The sequence below is a fragment of the Alligator mississippiensis genome, chromosome 3 (genome assembly GCF_030867095.1).
Source record: "Alligator mississippiensis isolate rAllMis1 chromosome 3, rAllMis1, whole genome shotgun sequence".
NCBI lineage: Eukaryota > Metazoa > Chordata > Crocodylia > Alligatoridae > Alligator > Alligator mississippiensis.
In genome coordinates this window covers 74,200,159-74,219,216 of record NC_081826.1, presented here as the reverse complement: position 1 = coordinate 74,219,216, position 19,058 = coordinate 74,200,159, and the positions used below count along the sequence as shown (strand labels likewise).

The 19,058-nt window shown below is 45.8% G+C and overlaps 1 protein-coding gene across 5 annotated transcripts in view; it reads right to left on the bottom strand.

Moving 5' to 3' along the window:
- RB1CC1 (RB1 inducible coiled-coil 1) overlaps positions 1-19,058 on the bottom strand; it is a 155,676-nt gene that overhangs the window by 92,494 nt on the left and 44,124 nt on the right. For 3 of the 5 annotated variants that reach the window (XM_059724097.1, XM_014606838.3, XM_014606839.3), the window contains exons 4-5: positions 18,919-19,045; positions 18,466-18,636 (exon numbers count right to left, since the gene is read on the bottom strand). In XM_059724097.1, the coding sequence (XP_059580080.1) occupies positions 18,466-18,636; positions 18,919-19,045 (298 nt within the window). Of the gene's footprint in view, positions 1-18,465; positions 18,637-18,918; positions 19,046-19,058 lie in introns of those variants that run through there. The other 2 variants (XM_014606840.3, XM_019498610.2) reach the window with 2 other exon arrangements.

Genomic DNA, 19,058 nt, shown 5'->3' with positions numbered 1-19,058 from the left:
AGGGAAATGGGGTATTTTCCCTAAGAGAACAAGTGGTACCCAGGCCCCTCGAAGCTGATGGTGAGCCAACCTACCGTCGAACCTTTGTGCACGGTCCTTTCACTACCTCAGATTTGTATAACTGGCGGAACAATACCCCCAGCTTGAGAGAGAATCCTGAAAAGGTACGAAACCTGTTTGAAACGATTTTCAAAACCCATAACCCAACCTGGGCAGATGTTCAGTCTCTTTTAGATGTCCTGTTGACACCAGAGGAAAGGAGGATGGTAGTAAACAAAGCCCGTGAGTACGTGGGAAAGGAAATTACCGCAGGGCGCCTGCAAGAAAATAAGGACAATCATGTCCCCACCCAGGAGCCAGATTGGAAGCCAGACCAAGATATGACCTCCATCCGCGCCTATCGAGAACATATCCTCCGAGGATTGAGAGGTGCTGTGAAAAAACCTCAGAATCTCAGTAAGGTGTATGAGGTTCGACAGGAGATGAATGAGACCCTGAGTGCCTTCTTGGAAAGAATCTACGCTACTTTCAGACAATACACCCGTGAGGACCCGGAGGATGCATCAAACGCTCGCATTGTAAATATGATCTTCATAGGTCAGAGTGCACCGGACATTAGGAAGAAATTGCAGAAGACAGACGGAGCAACAGGTATGCCTATTTCCCAACTAGTAGACATTGCTTACCAAGTATTTACTAACCAAGAAAGTGTTCAGGAAAAGAAACAGGACAAGAAAGAGGAGAGAAAGATGAAAATGCAGGCAGCCCTAGTGGCAGCTGCAATCACGGGAAAACCCAGAAATGAGGGATCCCGGAGACAGCCTCAGAGGCGAGGTCCATTAGAGAAAGATCAGTGTGCCTATTGCAAACAAAAGGGACCCTGGAAGCAGGAATGCCCCAATTGGAAAGTAGGTGAAGGTGAAAAGAAAAGAGAGGAGAGCAGTGGACTGTTTGCTTTTGGAAGGGATTCAGATTGAAGGGGACCAGACACCCGGGAGGGAAAGATAACCCAGATCCCGGTGTCCCCTGACAAGCCTCTGGTTAAAATGCAACTAGGGGACAGAGATGAATTGGTAGAATTTCTCGTCGATACAGGTGCTACCCATTCCGTCTTAACTCAAAAACTGAAACCTTTAAGTAAAAAGACTGTGCCGGTGGTAGGGGTCACAGGGAAGGCAGTAACACGGTCCTTCCTACAGCCAATGACCTGTAATCTTGGGCAGGCCAAAGTCACCCATCAATTCTTGTATATGCCAGACTGCCCCGTTCCCCTTTTAGGGAGAGACCTCCTCTGTAAACTGCAAGCTACGTTGTCATTTCAGGATGGGCAAATGTTCCTAACGGTGCCTCCTGAAAAGGGGTGGCATTTGCAGGCTTGCCTTCTCCGAGAGGAAAGTACACCGGATATTCCTCAAACCCTGCTCGATGCTGTTGTTCCATGAGTATGGGCAGGTCACCGACCCGGGAAGGCTAAAAATGCTGAACCTGTAAAGATTCAACTTTTGCCAGGGGCCCAGCCTCCATGCGTGAAACAATATCCAATGCGGATGGAAGCCAGGAAAGGACTGAAGCCGTTAGTTGAACGGTTCCTGGAGTATGGCCTCCTCCGTGAATGCACATCAGCTTTTAACGCACCCATCTTGCCCGTGAAGAAGCCTAAGAGTGACGAATATCGTTTTGTTCAAGACCTGAGAGCTGTAAATAAAGTGGTCGTGAGTATACACCCGGTTGTCCCCAACCCATACACCCTGCTGTCTGCCTTGAACCCAGCTCATAACTGGTTCACGGTTATTGATTTAAAAGATGCTTTCTTCTGTATACCGGTAGAGAGGCAATCTCAGGAAATATTTGCATTTGAATGGGAAGACCCAGATACTAGCATTAAGACTCAGTTTTGCTGGACTGTCTTACCCCAAAGATTTAAAAACAGCCCAACCCTATTCGGCACTGTGTTAAGCAAGGATTTACGTAGGCTAAAACTGCCACTGTTCTGTGCCCTTCTGCAATATGTGGATGACTTGCTTTTAACAGCCACCACTGAAGCAAGTTGCCTCGAAGGAACAATCTGCCTACTTAATTTTCTGGGACAAGAAGGATACCGAGTATCCAGAAGTAAGATGCAACCAATGTCCCAGAAGGTAACATATTTGGGATTTGAACTACAGCCTGGTCAGAGAGCCCTGTTGCCTGAAAGAAAAGAAGCTATATGCTGGCTAGCACCCCCAAAAACAAAGAAGCAACTACGGGGCTTCTTAGGTACAGTAGGTTTTTGCAGGATTTGGATTCCAAATTTTGGGGTTATTGCAAAACCTCTGTATGGAGCTACACAAGGTGATGAAAAGGTGCTCGAATGGACAGAAGAGTGTGAGCAAGCATTCTGCCAGTTAAAGCAGGCTCTCACTGAAGCATCCGCCTTAAGACTACCGGACATGAGTAAGCCTTTTTCCCTTTTTGTGCATGACCAAAGGGGGGTGGCTGTTGGGGTACGAACACAAAAATTGGGTAGCTGACAACAACCAGTGGCATATTTTTCTAAGCAATTAGACCTTGTGTCATCCGGATGACCTGCTTGTCTCCGGGCCATTGCTGCCACCTGTCTGCTAATACAAGAAGCTGAAAAGTTAACCCTAGGCCATGAAATGACTGTATATGTGCCTCACGCAGTTGCTTACAGTCCTGGAGCAGAAAGGAGGGAACTAGTTAACCCCGGGATGAATGGCTCGGTTTCAGGCCATCCTCCTAGATAAGCCTGAAATAAAATTGGCCATTTCTCGCACTGTAAATCCAGCAACACTGTTGCCACCTATGGCTGACACACCAGATCTTGTACATGATTGCCTGCAAACATTGGAAGCTGTTTACTCCTCAAGACTAAACCCGAGAGACCGACCCCTTGACAATGCTGAACTGGAATTCTACACGGATGACAGCTCGAGTATGGAGAATGGAATTCGAAAATCCGGATACGCTATCATGACTACACAGAATGTGATAGAAGCAGGACCTTTAAACCCATCTGTTTCAGCTCAAAAGGCTGAACTCATTGCTATGACTCGGGCTTTGCAATTGGCGGCCAACAAAACTGTCAATATTTATACTGATTCTAAATATGTTTTCCTTGTTTTACATGCTCACGGAGCGCTATGGAAAGAGCGGGGTCTACTTGATGCTAAAGGAGCAAGCATTAAGCATAGCAAGCAGATAAAAGCTCTCCTCAAGGCAGTCTGGGAATCGAAGGAGGTAGCGGTAATGCATTGTAAGGCACATCAGAAAGGGAACGACCCCTCCACAAAAGGTAATCAATTTGCTGACGCTATGGCAAAGAGAGCAGCTAAAAGACCTCAGATAGACTTGCTGCCCGAAGTAAGTAATCTGTTACCTCTCCTCCCAGACCTATACCAGCCTGTGACACCACAGTATGGGGAAAGAGACAAACAATTAATAAAAGAGTTTCAAGCAAAGAAGGGGGAGCACGGGTGGCTAGTAGCAAAGGATGGCAGCATTAACATCGCAGCTGCCTGGGTTCATGCGGTAGTAAAGAGCGCTCATCACGGCACCCACTACGGGCCCAGGGCCCTGGTAAAATGGATCAGTCACTATGTAACTGGAGTGGGATTAAAAGAGGCTGCCAAGAAGGTATCAGAAACATGTGAGGTCTGCCAGAGAAATAACCCAGAAGGAGGGAAAAAAGAAACTTCAGGACATCAGAGAATAGGCAATGGGCCAGGAGAAGAATGGCAGGTGGATTTTACCGAGTTGCCCCGGCAACAAGGGATGAGATATCTCCTTGTCTTTGTGGACACTTTCTCTAATTGGGTTGAGTGCTTCCCATGTCGGACTGCTCAAGCCCGAGAAGTGGTCAAGGCGCTCCTACGAGAAATCATACCTCGCTTCGGACTTCCAAAAGGAATAGGGTCAGGCAATGGCCCACATTTCATTGCACAAATTACTCAGAAGGTTTCTGAGTTCCTGGGAATCAGCTGGCATTTACACACCCCTTGGAGACCCCAGTCCAGTGGAAAGGTGGAACGTATGAATCAGACCTTAAAAAGACACCTTGCAAAGATTTGCCAAGAAGCTCGACTCAAATGGCCAGAGGCCCTACCCTTGGCCCTGTTGCAAGTAAGGGTCGCACCACATTCTAAATTGGGATTAAGCCCATTTGAGATAATGTATGGTAAGCCTTACCCTCTGAGTCTGCCGATGGGTACTGAACAACAGTTACATGTTTTAGGAGAAGGAATGATTAGAGAATATGTATGGTCCTCGGTTTCTGTTTTGTCTTTCATCCATCAGCAGGTACAGGACGTGCTGCAGTCACAGGATCAGTCTCCTGCTCCGGAAAACCGACTATTACCTGGGAGTTACGCCCTTGTGAAAGACTGGAACGAGGAACCACTTCGAGCCAGATGGAAGGGCCCATATAGGGTGCTTTTGACGACCCCAACGGCAGCAAAGCTCGAAGGAATCAAGACTTGGATACATTCCAGTCGCCTAAAGCCGGTGGCTGGACCAGAACAAGAAGGAACCCCTGCAGACTCCGGGACTGGAGGCAGAGAACAGTGGAAGGTGGAGCCAATAAGAGACTTAAAATTCCTATTCAAAACAAAGGAACTTTAAATAATTTGTCAATCTTTGATCAAGTTTTACAGGCCTTATCATGAAATTGGTCAAGGTTTTATTGTGGGGCGCCCTGATCTGTCCACTCCTTCTCATAAGAGGGGAAAACCTTTTACAACAAAAATTTGATCCTCAGGAAAATGTCTGGATTTATCTGGCCCAGGAAATTTTAAATAGAATGGACTTCTGCTTAGCGGGAGGGATCAATGCTCACCTGGTTTTTACCTCATGCTTAATCGCAGTACCAACCCCTTTGAAAATTTTACAAAATTATACTATGCTGAAAGGTATAGATAAGGAAAGTACATATCAGAATATATATAATTGGGGGGCTATTGTAAAAGATAAAAGCAGAAACATGTTTTCCGTAAAGGTTCAGGCAACAGCTAATGCTTCCAAATGTTTCCTAATGGTTAATTGTACTGGTAATTGCCTTAAATTGAACCAAGGTAAAAATGTCCTCTGTAATGAGACCAGTCAAATATCTTATACATACGCACATACCATCCTTCCTTGAGGATGGTTTCTAGCCTGCGGGAGAATAATATATTCATACCTCCCAGGAAACGCTACTGGAGGACCATGCACCATTGCCCGAGTAACTGCAGCCCTTCCAAGGAAATCTGACCTAATGCACACTGAACAAACCCCCTCTCGGTGGGAGGTATAAGCAGGCATACACTATTCTCACTACTGATTGCAATGAGAATGATTCCCCTGGACTATTATCTAAGGCTGAATACGTAGCATTAGCTGCATCTATGGTGGGGGTTCCAGGCCTCGCTGTAAGTAATAGCAGAAATCTTAATGCAGTGGCCTGTGTTCTAGCAAAAGGACTAAATGCTACATCTCGAGCTCTTTCAGCCCTGAATGCTGAACAAAAACAATTAAGGGACGCTGTCTTACAGAATAGAGCCGCTATTGATTATCTCTTATTACAACACAATCTTGGGTGTGAAACTTTAAAAGGAACGTGTTGTTTCAACCTCACCGATAATTCTGTGCTAATTGAAGACAAAATTGGTGCCTTACAACAATTGGCACAGACGTTAAAAGAATCATCCGGCTTTGACTTTTCCTGGTTAAATTCCCGGCTTCCCAATTTTAGATGGTTGAGACAGTTATTTAGTATAGTTGTCTTGTTTTGTGTTATAGGGATTATGGTTTGTTGCTGTATCCAATGTTTACCTGTTTTTATATCTATCTTCAGGCCTAAGGTAAATCAAATGATTTTACAAAGAAAGCTGATGATACTAGATTTGTGTTAAACCAAATTGCATGGAGCACTCATAATAATTAAAAATGCTCCAAAGGGGGGAAATGTAAGGAGTGACCTAGAAAGCACTACCCGAAGACGAAGCAGAAGAGAATGTTATGTGACGAATGCCCATCTGCAATGATAAGGAGGAGGCAGTCTTAGATAAAGGGGGCTTGAAAACAAAAAGAAAAAACAGGGAACTGGGTTAAAAGGGCTCATTAAAATACTAAAAATCACACCCCTAGGTGGGGAAAAAGTATGCTAATGAAACATACATGTATGTAAATGAGATACATGGCTAAAACACAGGTATAGAGACATGCTCAGTAAAGAACTTCTTGTGTCACTCACTTATAACCAATCAGCAAACAAGCATGCTTATGAAGGCTCAAAAACTCCTGAATAAAAGGTGCTTAGATATAGTGATCTCGTGTGCTTGTTACGTGAAATTATTCCACTCGCGCCTTTTATTGCTAGCAATAAACCTTCTTTGTACTTTCACCCCTGGTATCTTTATTGGCCTTTGCATACCGGGCACGATCCCAGACTTGAGCTGGGGCACAACACTACCATCACACAAGAGACTGCATAATTTTTTGAAGATACAGATTTTTGATATGTTCCAAGAACTATGCAAAGTATAAGCCTACAGATCCCGAAAGATATGACATTTTGGACAAAATAGATGGATACCAGGAAGAGGGGGTGGCAGAAAAAAAACAAAACAATGAGTTAGCTTTTACAAAGTGCTTTTCAACAGTAAGCACCAAATTGCTTTATAAATAAGGTCATCATTATTATTCCCTTTTTATAAATTGGAGAAGATGAGACACAGAAAAGTTGCGAAATGACACGGCCAAGAATATCCAGCAGGATGACTGTCAACCTAGAAACAAAATTCCAGCCTGCTAAATTCTGGTCCAGAGCTCTTGTAAAATATTCTTATCTGAAATTATTTCATTTATGTCACCCAACGGTTTTTTCTTCACCCGAAAAGCAAGGTATCAACATGGCACAAGATGGTAATCACAACTGCTACTAACTAGCAGACGTCATAGCAGTAACAAAAAGAGTGGATGCTTTTGGATGCTTATCCTTCCCAACAGTTAAGCCCTGAAGAAGTATTCTAAAATATGTGTTTTCCTAATAGATGTCAAGTATACTCTGGGTTTAACACTGCAGGACAAGAGTGTTCTAGTGTACGTCTGGGGGAAAAAAACCAAAACAAAAAGCCATGGTGGGCAGGAAGAACAACTATGGCTGGTATTACTCATCTTCTTCATATAAAAGGGAAAACATGAAAAACGAAAATAGATTTTGACTGAAAATAAGGCTCTGTCTAAAAGGAGTCAAACATTCAAGCATGACACCCACAACTTTGTGCAACTCAAGTTCATCAGGGGCAGGGGGTGGGGGGTACATGGGATTCCCTCAAAGAACACAAACTCTGTTGGAACTCAGTGGAACAGTTTATGGGAGTGGAATTTCCAAGCAACAGGGATAAGACACTAAAGCCAGGTACAGACATTACACTTTTACTGATGCAAGTGATCAGAAACTGGTCTATACCTGTAACAGAACAGATGTTCAGCATACACAGACTAGTTTAAACATGGTGTAACCTAGCCTAAGATTTGCCCCTCCTACCAAAGGGTGAATGTGTGTTCTGTTTACTACCGATCTTAACTATGCTGCTTACACACAACTCGGATCAATTCCACATAAGCGTACATGCTAGGACCCTAAAGATGGTCAACTATGCCTGGGCAGGATGAAGCCAGAGGAAACTCTGGTGGAGGTCCATAGCAGTCCATCTTGGTCTTTTTGAACATCTGTATTTAGCTTAAGGCACAACCTGCTTCTTTAACACTGCTTTTCAAATGCCATGCTCTAGATTCATCCTGTTTAAAGCAAGGATGTGAAGACCCTAGCAATTACTACAGTATTTTGGCTACATCAAGCCCCTTTCACAGTACCAATCAAATGGGAACAAGTTATCAGGGTCTTACAGCCTGGTTACCCTCAAAAATATGGAAGCATGTTATATGGCCCTCACTGCATCTGAGCACTTCACAGCAAACAGTTTATACTACTTCTCTGAAGTACAGAATTATTACCCATATTTTACAGATGGATGCACAAAACACATTAAGGTGACTTGCCTAAAGTATACTTAAAGGTTCGTGGCCAAGATAAATTTTCATTATTTCCCACATCAAACATAAAGCAGGGGCACATTTCAACCATTCCCCACAATGTTTTCAGAGCCAAGTTGACAGCAGCCTAAATCTAGGTAATCTAAATTAGCAATTTAAATCACCAAGTGGAAAGCCTTGATTTGACCCAATTACAATCAACTTTTCCATTTATACTTCAGTTACTTCCTAAAGAAAAGGTATATTATCACTGGTTGGTCTAATTTCTAAAATATAGACCGCAATTAAATAAAGACTTTATACTAGATTTTGGTCAAAAGTAGGGTAGGGTAGCACCTTGGAGCAGGGATCAAGCAGGGTGTGACAGCATCCTGAAGTGCCAAAGGATTCTGTAAAGGGTGTGAGAAGACAAGTCCCTAAAAGCAGGCTGAGGCTCATCCCTTCCTGGTCATTCCCTGCCTCTGCTGCCCAAGCCTCTTGACAAGGAGGTAAGCATTATAAGTTCGGGTGCTGCTTAATTCGCAAAAGTTATGGAAGGCCTTCAAGATTAACTGGTTCAGAAAAGCATAAGCTTTCATAGACAACAGCCTGCTCTGTCATATGCTGAGCAAGCCAAGGAAATATCTGACACAATAGGCTATTGCCTACCAAAGCTGAAACTTTTTTGAACCAGTTAGGTCTCTAAGGTGCCACCCTGTTCTGACTTTAGATTAACACAGCTAACTATATCTCTCTAGACTAGATTTGAAATATTTTTTTGCTATGTTCAAGAATTCACTTTAGCATTGGAAATTTAAGTATATTTTTGTTAAAGATTTATCAATTTCCAGGCTGCAATGAATCCCTGCCACGCTCATGCCCTGCAGCTCCTGATCCAGCAGAACTAGCAGCTCCAGTATGTGCCATACTCCTATAAGCAAAAAATCAGTAACTATCACTGCTTCTTCAGAAAGCAAGTTTGGCTCCTATGCAGGCTGGTGCGCAGTATCATGTATGGTCATAAGGACATGATTGAGTCCCTGGCCATGCAGTCTTCTGTTTCCCAATCAGTTAAGTGTAGGCCAGTCTACAGGGCAGAGAGGCCATACAGGAAGTGTCTTTAGTTATCCAGTGGGTGCTGGGATAGCTATTTACCAGTATCATCAACCTACAGGAGGTCAGTGGTGGCAGGAGGCTGACAGTGACTCCATTTCACAGAAGGGGAGCTGCAAGGACTCCCTTTTGCCACAGCCACATCCTTTACTACAAATCACTACACTGAACACACGGGCACCTCCCATTCTGATGCTCCCTCCACTTCAGGAGAGACTGATACGTCTCCCCTTTACCTCTGCCAGGACCTTTCTAACTGAAGTAGCTGGCCACAGTATAAAGCACAGGAAGAAATCTTTTGCTGTCTTTTGGGTAGCAAGGATTTGATTCTGCTTGTAGACAGGCACATGAAAACTTATGAGCCTGTATCCATCTCCCTAGGGTAGTAGAGTTTAACTTGACAGATAGGGAAGGGCAGGAGGTAAAAAACAGTCTCCTTGGGATGCTGGAAGGCCAAGAAGAGCCAACATCTTGCTGCAAAAATGCTATCTTTGCTCTGCAACAAACAGCTTGAACTCCCATATACTTGCTTCATGCACCACCAAAAGAGTGCATTTCTCACCAACAATGGCCTAAAATCAAGGGACACACACACACACACACACACACACACACACACACACACACACACACACACCCTTTTTGGCAGGTGTGTCACAAATTAGCCTGGTGTTTTCTGAATGCCACTTCTATCTCCTTCCTCTGACTGATCTGCTTTTGGCTTTTTTCTCTATGCTCCATGTTCTATCTGCAACTTTGTTTTCTGCTCCCTGCCATCTGCCACTCTGCTTTCCGCTCTCTCCCCGATCTGCCAGATGTCTCACACAGAGGCCGTCAATGCCATTTGTGGCACCAGTGGCAAAATCATTCTTCTTCCCTGGAGGGAACAGGACGGAAACATCTCTTCCCCACACCCATATCACTTTCACTTCCAGTTTGGATCAGGCAGTTTGGACCAGACCCGCGAATTCTCAGGTCAGCTTGCCGAGGCACTTAAGGCAAGGGATGTAGTTGTCACGGGCGATCTAAATTACACGGACATCTGCTGGGAGGAGCAGCCAGCCAGGTTGGAGCGCTCATGAAGGTTCCTTGCCGAGATACAGGATCTCCACTTAACCCAGGAGGTGCACAGTCCCACCAGGGGAAATGCCCTGCTGGACCTGGTCCTGGCCACAGGCGACGACTTGGTGGGGGACTCAAGGTTCTTGACCACATGGGCAACAGTGATCATTGCATGCTGGAATTCAACATCCAGTGCAGGGTGTCAAGGGCCTGCAGCAAGGCAGTAGCCCTCGACTTCAAGAGGGCCAACTTCAGTGAGTTGAGGAGATTGGTAGGAGAGGCACTGGGGTCCTGGAAAGTAGGAACTGGACGCCCAAGATGAGTGGTCGTCCCTTAAGGAGACAACACTCAGAGCCCAAGGGGTGACAATCCCAACGAGAATCAAAGGGGGCAAGAGTGTTCAAAAGCCCCCCTGGCTCACCAAAGGCATTCAGGAAAGCCTGAAAGCCAAAAAAGAGGCATACACCCAGTGGAAGAGATGGGCTATCACCAAAGAGGAGTATACCTATATCGCTCAGGTCTGTAGAGGGGCTGTTAGGAAAGCTAAGGCACATACGGAACTAGGGCTAGCATCAAGGATCAAGGACAACAAAAAGTCCTTTTTGAATACATAGAGAGCATGAAAAAGGCATTGGGTAATGCGGGGCCCCTACAGGATACGCAAGGCAATCTGGTGGTTGCACCAGAGGAAAAAGCAGACCTTTTTAACAATTTCTTTGCCTCCATTTTTTTTGTGCAGGGACCGAGACTCCCCCACAGAGATTCAGGACAAACTAAGGAGAGACTCCGCCAGGCCTAAGGTCAGGGAGGACCGAGTTAGAGAACTTCTGGAGGGGCTGGACGTGTCCAAATCAGCAGGTCCAGATGCTCTCCACCCCAGGGTGTTGAGGGAATTGGCAGGGGTTATCGCGGGGCCCCTGGCACGGCTTTACGAGCACTCGTGGTGCTCTGGCCAGGAGCTGGACAACTGGAAGAGGTCCAATGTGGTTCCCCTCTTCAAAAAAAGGGAAGAGGGAGGACCCGGGGCAAGTATAGGCCCGTTAGTCTTACTTCGATTCCAGGGAAGCTCTTTAAGAAGATTATCAAGGAGCACATCTGTGAAGGGCCAGCAGCGGGGATGATGCTCAGGAGCAACCAGCATGGTTTTATTACAGACAGGTCCTGTCAGACCAACCTGATTGCCTTCTACAATCAGGTCACAAAAATCATTGGACGCAGGTGTCGTGGTGGATGTAGTCTTGCTGGACTTCAGAAAGGCCTTTGACACTGTCTCCCACCCCATTATCATTAAAAACCTAGGCGACTGTGGCATTGATGCCTACACAGTCAGATGGATAGCAAATTGGCTGAGGGGCCACACACACACACAGAGTGGTGGTGGACAGGTCATGTTCAACCTGGGGGGAGGTGAGCAGTGGAGTCCCCCAGGGCTCGGTCCTTGGGCCTGCACTGTTCAATTTCTTTATTGGCAACTTGGACAAGGGGGTGAAAAGCACCCTGTTTAAAGTTGCGGACAACACCAAGATTTGGGGTGAGGTGGGCACGCTAGAAGGGAGGGACAGGATACAGCTGGACCTGGAAAGGTCACAGGGGTGGCCAAATGAGAATAGGATGGGATTCAATACTGACAAGTGCAGGGTGCTGCACTTGGGCAGTAAGAACCAGCAGCATACCTATAGGCTGGGGAACTCTCTTCTTGAAAGGCCAGTAGCAGAAAGGGATCTTGGAGTTCAAGATGAACATGGGCCACCAATGCGAAGACATGGTCAGTAGGACTAACCGTACCTTGTCGTGCATCCACAGATGCATCACAAGCAGGGCCAAGGAGGTGATCCTTCCCCTCTATGTGACACTGGTCAGGCCGCAGTTGGAGTACTGCATCCAGTTCTGGGCGCCGCGCTTCAGGAGGGATGTGGACAGCATTGAGAGGGATTATCCGGGGACAGCAAGGCAGACCCTACAAGGAGAGGCTACGGGACCTTGACCTGTTCAGCCTTCACAAGAGAAGGCTGAGAGGGGACCTGGTGGCTGTCTATAAACTTACTAGAGGGGACCAGCGGGGAATGGGAGAGACCCTGTTCCCCCAAGAGCCTCCCAGACTAACAAGGAATAATGGCCATAAGTTGTTAGAGAGTAGGTTCAGACTAGATATTAGAAGGCACTACTTCACATTCAGGGCGGCTAGGATCTGGAACCAACTTTCAAGGGAAGTGGTGTTTGCTCCTACCTTGGTGGTCTTCAAGAGGAGGCTTGACTAGATGGGGGTCATTTGAGCCCAGTTCTCTCCTGCCCAGGGCAGGGGATTGGCCTAGAACGTCTATAAGGTCCCTTCCAAACCTACATCTATGAATCTATGACAGCAGCAATTCTCTCTCTCCTGGTATTTTAGGGGTGAAAGGAAGGACAAAACATTTTAGTCCACTGCAGAGACCAGCAACGTTTTTGGGCAGAATGCAAAATACACTTGTAACCTAAAACTGCATGCCAGGGGCACCATGAGGAGACCAATCCTTATGGCACCACAGCCCTGGTCCCCTTCCTACTGTCTGCCCTGAAGCGTGCATGCACCCGCCACCAGCATCTAGCCAGGCCAGAGCTTCGTGGACCCTGATGCAGCCACTTGCAGCCTCCCAGCTGCCTGCCATAGCCAGTTTAGTCAGGCCTCTGCTGCTCACCAGAGTCCTGGCTGCCCACAGTAGGTGGCGGGGAGGCTGTGAGCAGCTGCACTGGGGTCTGCAGAGCCCTGTCCCAGCTCATTGCCAGCAGTGGGTGCATGACCAGTTTGAGGCGGATGGCAGGGAAGGGGGCTGAGCTGTACAAGAAGGATCGGGCCCCTCTCAGCTCCCCCACCATCCTCACTGAGGAATGTGTGCCCAGCAAAACGTGTGCACCATGCACTGGCACATGTGCTGGGGGTTCCCCAACCTTGGTCTACTGGATCCAAATGTATCCCACCCTGAAAACATTTCAGTGGCAGGCTATATGACCAAATCAAAATAGTATTTCCATTGATGAAAAACAAGCAGTGCAGGAAAAACTGCTGTACGTGCTAGAGAATGCACCTACCTTGGCACATTCAACAATGCTGTTTACATGTGAATACAGCTATGTGATAGTTAACCCTTTGAATGAAAAGTGTGAAATATCTTTTTGGATTGTACCAGAAGAGATAGAGTCACCAGAACAAAGAAACCCCTTTACACCTAGAAAAAACAGCCTATTAAAAAAACACATTGAAATAAACAGTTTATTATTGCTTACGTATTGCGCAGACTTTACTAGCTACTCCCAAACACTGCTGACTTCAACATTTACTTAGAATCAATAAAGTCAATTGCATATTTATAATTTCAACTCACACATCAATAAGTAAGGGCACTAGTCTCTGCTGTTATGAGAACTTATCAGTTGCTATGCTGAATGCTTTGACCTGCATTCCCAAAGCTGTTCCCCACAGCTGCCAGTAATGAATGTAGAGATGCCTTTCTGCAATTAATATTTTCTCCATATGCTGCTGAGGTTAACAATGCACAGAGATTAATAATGCACCTCAGTCTAACAGAGGTTAGACTAGAACTCAGCACAGTTGTCTTATGTAAGCAGAAAACTAGCATTTGATGACAAATACCTGAGCAAAGAATAATTATGCACAAACTTTTGCGTAATGAGATTGTTTTATTAACCCCCAAGTAGTCATTCAAATAAGAACAGAAAATAAGAAGCAGTTTCTAGTTAGTCAAACAATGTTTGTAAAATAATCAATATTAACTTTTCCTACTCTTGAGCTGAGACAAACTAAAAAACACCTTGAAAGTAAAATAAATGTAACCAAGGTCCAAATGCAACATAGGAAACTATATCACAGCACATGATACAAAAGATTGTTATTTGGATGTGTTCTAGGAAGCTCTATTACAAATTTACATTGTGATGCTTTGAAGACACTGAAGCCCTAAACACACAGGAAAAAAAGGGGGGGGGGGTGTTGCTTTTTATGTTATGGAGCAATACACATCTTCTATAATCAAGATGGAATCAGAGAAGGGGCAAACTGAGGTACTGTGGGTTAGAATACAAGGGGGTTGGGGGGGAGGGGGGGAAGGAAGGTAAGGGACTTGGTAGTGGAGGTCTACTACAGACTGCCACACTAGGAGGATAAGGTAGACCTGGAATTCTCAAAAGGCAGCTCTCAGAGGCCGTGCGGTCAAGATACGGTTGTCATGGGTGACCTAAACTACCCTGACATCTGCTGTGAGGAGCAGTCAGGCAGATCTAACTGCTCACGTAGGTTCTTAACTTCCCACTAGGAGAAATAGCTAGCAGCAAGTCCAACAAGGTACAGGGAATGACCTGGTGGGGGATCTGCAGGTACAAGGTAACCTAGACGATAGTGACTATCAATTGACTGAATTCACTATCTGGCATAGGGTGAGAAAAGTAACCAGCAGGGTAGAAGTGCTAGACTTCAGAAAAGCTAACTTCAGTATGCTCAGGAAATTAGTGAGGCATTGAGGATCAAGAGTATTGGTGAGCTGGGAGTCTAGGAAGGGTGGTCATTCCCCAAGGGAGCAATCCTTTGGGTGCAGGAAACAATCCCATTGTGCATAAAAGGGGGAAAAGGGGCCAAGAAACCCTGTTGGCTGAACAGGGAAATCAAGGAAAGCCTAGGGGCAAAGAAAGAGGTATACAGGCTGTGGAAGCAGGGGGTAGCTACCACGGAGTATACCTTGGCTCGCGCTGGCAGGGAGTCAGTTACGAAGGCCAAAACAGCAATGGAACTCAGGCTGGTGACAAAAATTAAAACACAACAAAAAGTCTTTCTTCCAGTACACAGGGAGCAAAAGGTATGGGGTAACTCTGGACTCCTACAGGGCAGTCTACAGCAATTGGTGACAGATAGGAAAGACAAGGCTGAACTCTCCAATGAGTTATTTGCCTCTGTATTCCTGAACACGGATCAAGACAAATCTCCCAATTGCATTATAGATAGGCACAGGAGGAGGAACACCAGCCCACCAAGGGTCAGCATCGACCTAGTAAAAGGGACACTTGGAGGGGCTGAATGTGTTTAGCAGGCCTGGATGATCTTCACTAAAGGATGCTGAAGGAACTAGCCAGTATCATAGCAGATCCACTGGCCTGGCTGTCTGAGCAGTCTGGGCCAGGTCCCAGAAGAACGGAAAAGGGCCAATGTGGTCCCTATTTTCAAGAAGGGGAGGAAGGAGGATCTGGGTAATTATATGCCAGTTAGTTTCACCTGTATCCTTGGGAAAACTTTTGAAAAAAACTAATCAAGGATCACATTTGTGGGAGCCCAGCAGGAAAAATAATGCTGAAAAGCAACCAGCACAGGTTCATAGCAGGTAGATCCTGCCTGACTAACCTTTTTTCTTTTTATGACCAGGTCACAAAATGTTTAGATGCAGGAGTCAAGGTAGATGTCATCTACTGGGATTTTAAGGCCTTCAACAAGGTATCTATCTCATCCTATTCTCATAAACAAACTGAGCTGCTGTGACACAGATGATTACACGGTCAGTTGGGTGGCAAATTGGCTTAAAGTTCACACTCAGAGTGATGGTGGACGGGTCTATATCAACGTGGAGGTAAGTGGGCAGTAGGGTCCTACAAGGTTTGGTCCTTGGATCTGTGCTATTCAATGTCTTCATTAGCAACTTGGATGATGGTGTAGAGAGCACTCTGTCCAAATTCGCAGATACCCCATAATTTTGTGTCTCAGATTTCATAGACATTGGTGCTGGAAGGGACCTCGGAAGATCATCGAGTCCAGCCCCCTGCCCGAAGAGCAGGAAGTCAGCTGGGGTCATAGGATCCCAGCAAGATAAGCATCCAATTTACTCCTGAAGGTGTTCAATGTAGGTGCTTGAACCACCTCTGATGGCCGGCTATTTCAGACCTTGGGGGCTCAGACAGTAAAGAAATTCTCCCTTATGTCCAGCCTGAAATGGTATTGCAGTAGTTTATAACCATTCAACCTCATCATCCCTTAGGGCGCTCTGGTGAACAAACGTTCCCCCAGATACTGGTGGCCACCCTTGATACTTATAGATGGACACCAGATCACCCCTGAGCCTTCACTTTTCCAGGCTAAAGAGTCCCATAGCTCTCAGCTTGTCACTGTAAGGTCCGTTTTTCTGACCTCTGATCATGTGTGTGGCTCTTCTCTGGACTCTCTCAAGCTTCTTCACATCCTTTTTATATTGTGGGGCCCAAAACTGTACGCAGTGCTCCAGCTGTGGCCTCACCAAGGCCGAGTACAAGGGGAGAATGACATCCCGGGATTTGCTTGAGAAGCATCTATGTATGCAAGCAAGCAGCGTTTTGGTCGCTTTACTAGCCACAGCATCGCATTGCAGGCTCATGTTCATCTTGTGATCAATGATGACCCTCAAGTCTCTTTCTTCCGTACTGCTAGCCAGTGCAGCACTGCCAAGCCTATAAGGATGCTGCAGGTTTTTCCTCCCAAGGTGGAGAACCTTGCATTTTTCAGTGTTAAACACCATCAGGTTCTTGTCTGCCCATTTGCTGAGCCTGTCCAGGTCAGCCTGGATTGCCCTCCTGTCTTCTGGTGTGGATGCTTTGCCCCAAAGTTTGGTGTCATCAGCAAACTTGGCCAGTCTGCTTCTGACTCCAACGTCCACATCATTAATGAAAATGTTGAACAATATGGGTCCAAGGACAGAGCCTTGGGGGACCCCACTGGTCACAGGGCACCATGACGACTGACTTCCATCAACCGCCACACTCTGGGTCCAACCCCAGAGCCAATGTCCCAGGCAGCGGATCGTGGTGGACCCAAGGCCACAATTGGCCAGTTTTGCCAAGAGGTGATCATGGGACACCAGATCGAAGGCTTTTTTGAAGTCAAAATATACGACATCAATCTCTTCTCCCTTGTCCAGGTGATAGGTCACCTGGTCGTAGAAGGAAATGAGATTGGTGAAGCAAGACCTACGCGCAACAAACCTGTCCTGGCTATCCCTCAGGATGCTGGTGTCGGCCAGTCCATTAAGGATGGCCTCTTTAATAAACTTTTCTAAGATCTTCCCCGGGATAGAAGTCAGGCTGATGGGCCTATAGTTTGCCGCATCTACTTTCCTCCCTTTCTTGAAGATAGGCACCACATTGGCCTTCTTCCAGTCTTTGGGCACTACACCAGAGTGCCAGGAGTTCTCAAAAGATCCATGCCAGAGGCTGGGCTATGATGCTCACCAGCTCCTTGAAAGTAAACACACTTTAGTAGAAAGGGATTGAATCAAAGCAGACCTGGACAGGTTGGAAAAGTGGACAGAATAGAATAGGATGCAGTTCAACAAAGACAAGTGCAAAGAGATGCATCTAGGGAGAAGGAATCACCAACACACCTATAGGCTAGGGGAGGACCTTCTCAGCAGCACAGCGGCAGAAAGGGATTGACTCCAAGATGAATATGAGCCATCAATGTGAGGAAGTAATCAGTAAAGCTAACCACACTCTATCATGCATTAAGAGGTGCATCACAAACAGGTTCAGCAAGGTGATGCTTCCCCTCTATGCAGTATTAGTCAGGCCGCAGTTGGAGTAGTGTCCAGTTCTGGGCACTGCACTTCAAGAGGGATGTGGATAACCTTGCGAGGGTCCAGAGGGCCACTTGTAAGGTTAGGGGCCTGCAGGTAAGGGTCTAAAAGGAGAGACTGAGGGACCTGGATCTCTTCAACCTCCGGAAAAGAACGCTGAGAAGGCATCTTGTGGCTGCTCACAAATTCATTGGGGGACAGGCAGAAAAAAAATAGGAAATGCTCTGTTTACCAGGACACCCCTAGTAATAGCCAGGAACAATGGCCACAAACTGAGAGAGAGCAGATTTAGGTTGGACATCAAGAAGAACTTCTTTACGGTAAGGGTTACCAGAATCTGGAATGGGCTTCCAAGGGAGGTGGTGCTCTCCCCTACCTCGGGGGTCTTTAAGAGGAGACTGGACAAACACCTGGCTGAGGTCATATGACCCCAGCGCTCTTTCCTGGCCAGGGCAGGGGGTTGGACTCGATGATCTATTGAGGTCCCTTCCAACCCTAACAGCTACGAAACATTTCCACACAACCCAAAACAGAAAAGAAACTAGAAAAATACTAACGTTGATTAAAAGTATTTTCAGCTTTTTGAATCACTACTTATATTAGATAGACCACAGATCTTATGGAAGTGGTATGTGGAGTTATTTTGTTCAAGTTTGGTTTAAAAGGCCACTAAATTTTAAATGGTTCAAACGTTACTTACCACAGCAAGCTGTGTCCGTGATGCTACTGTGTGAAAAACTGCAGGCATCATAAGAGATTCTTCAACCTTTAATTCCATCTCATTCTCTGCTGAAAACGTAGTTTTGGGAATAGCAGGTGGACGTTCACATAAGATCATCTCTTTGTTGAATAGAAAAATTGGGTTTGTGTCCTGTATTAAAATATAAAATCCCAACACAAGACTGTGAGTAAATACATGTTATAGAGCCCCTACCTATTCCAAAAATTTAACAATGATGCAACTTACGAAGTAGAGTACAGAAAACTGCAGACATGAGTACTATATGAAAAGGCATTAGTCAAGCAACGCAAGAAACCTAGAAAACACAGTACATGAGTCTCTTCATAAAAGGGGAAAGAAACATTAAGTATCTGAAAAGTTCTTATCTTTACAGAATAAACTGAAGGCAAGGCTAAGGGTAAATGAACTTACTGTTCCAGCACTGTAACTACAGACTCTTCTGTCTGGTGCCATACATTCCCCTCCATTGACAACCAGTACCTGGTGCTGAATAGCAATCTTATATTTTGTTTGGATTGCATGTTTAAGGTCGGACACACTAAAAAGAAGGA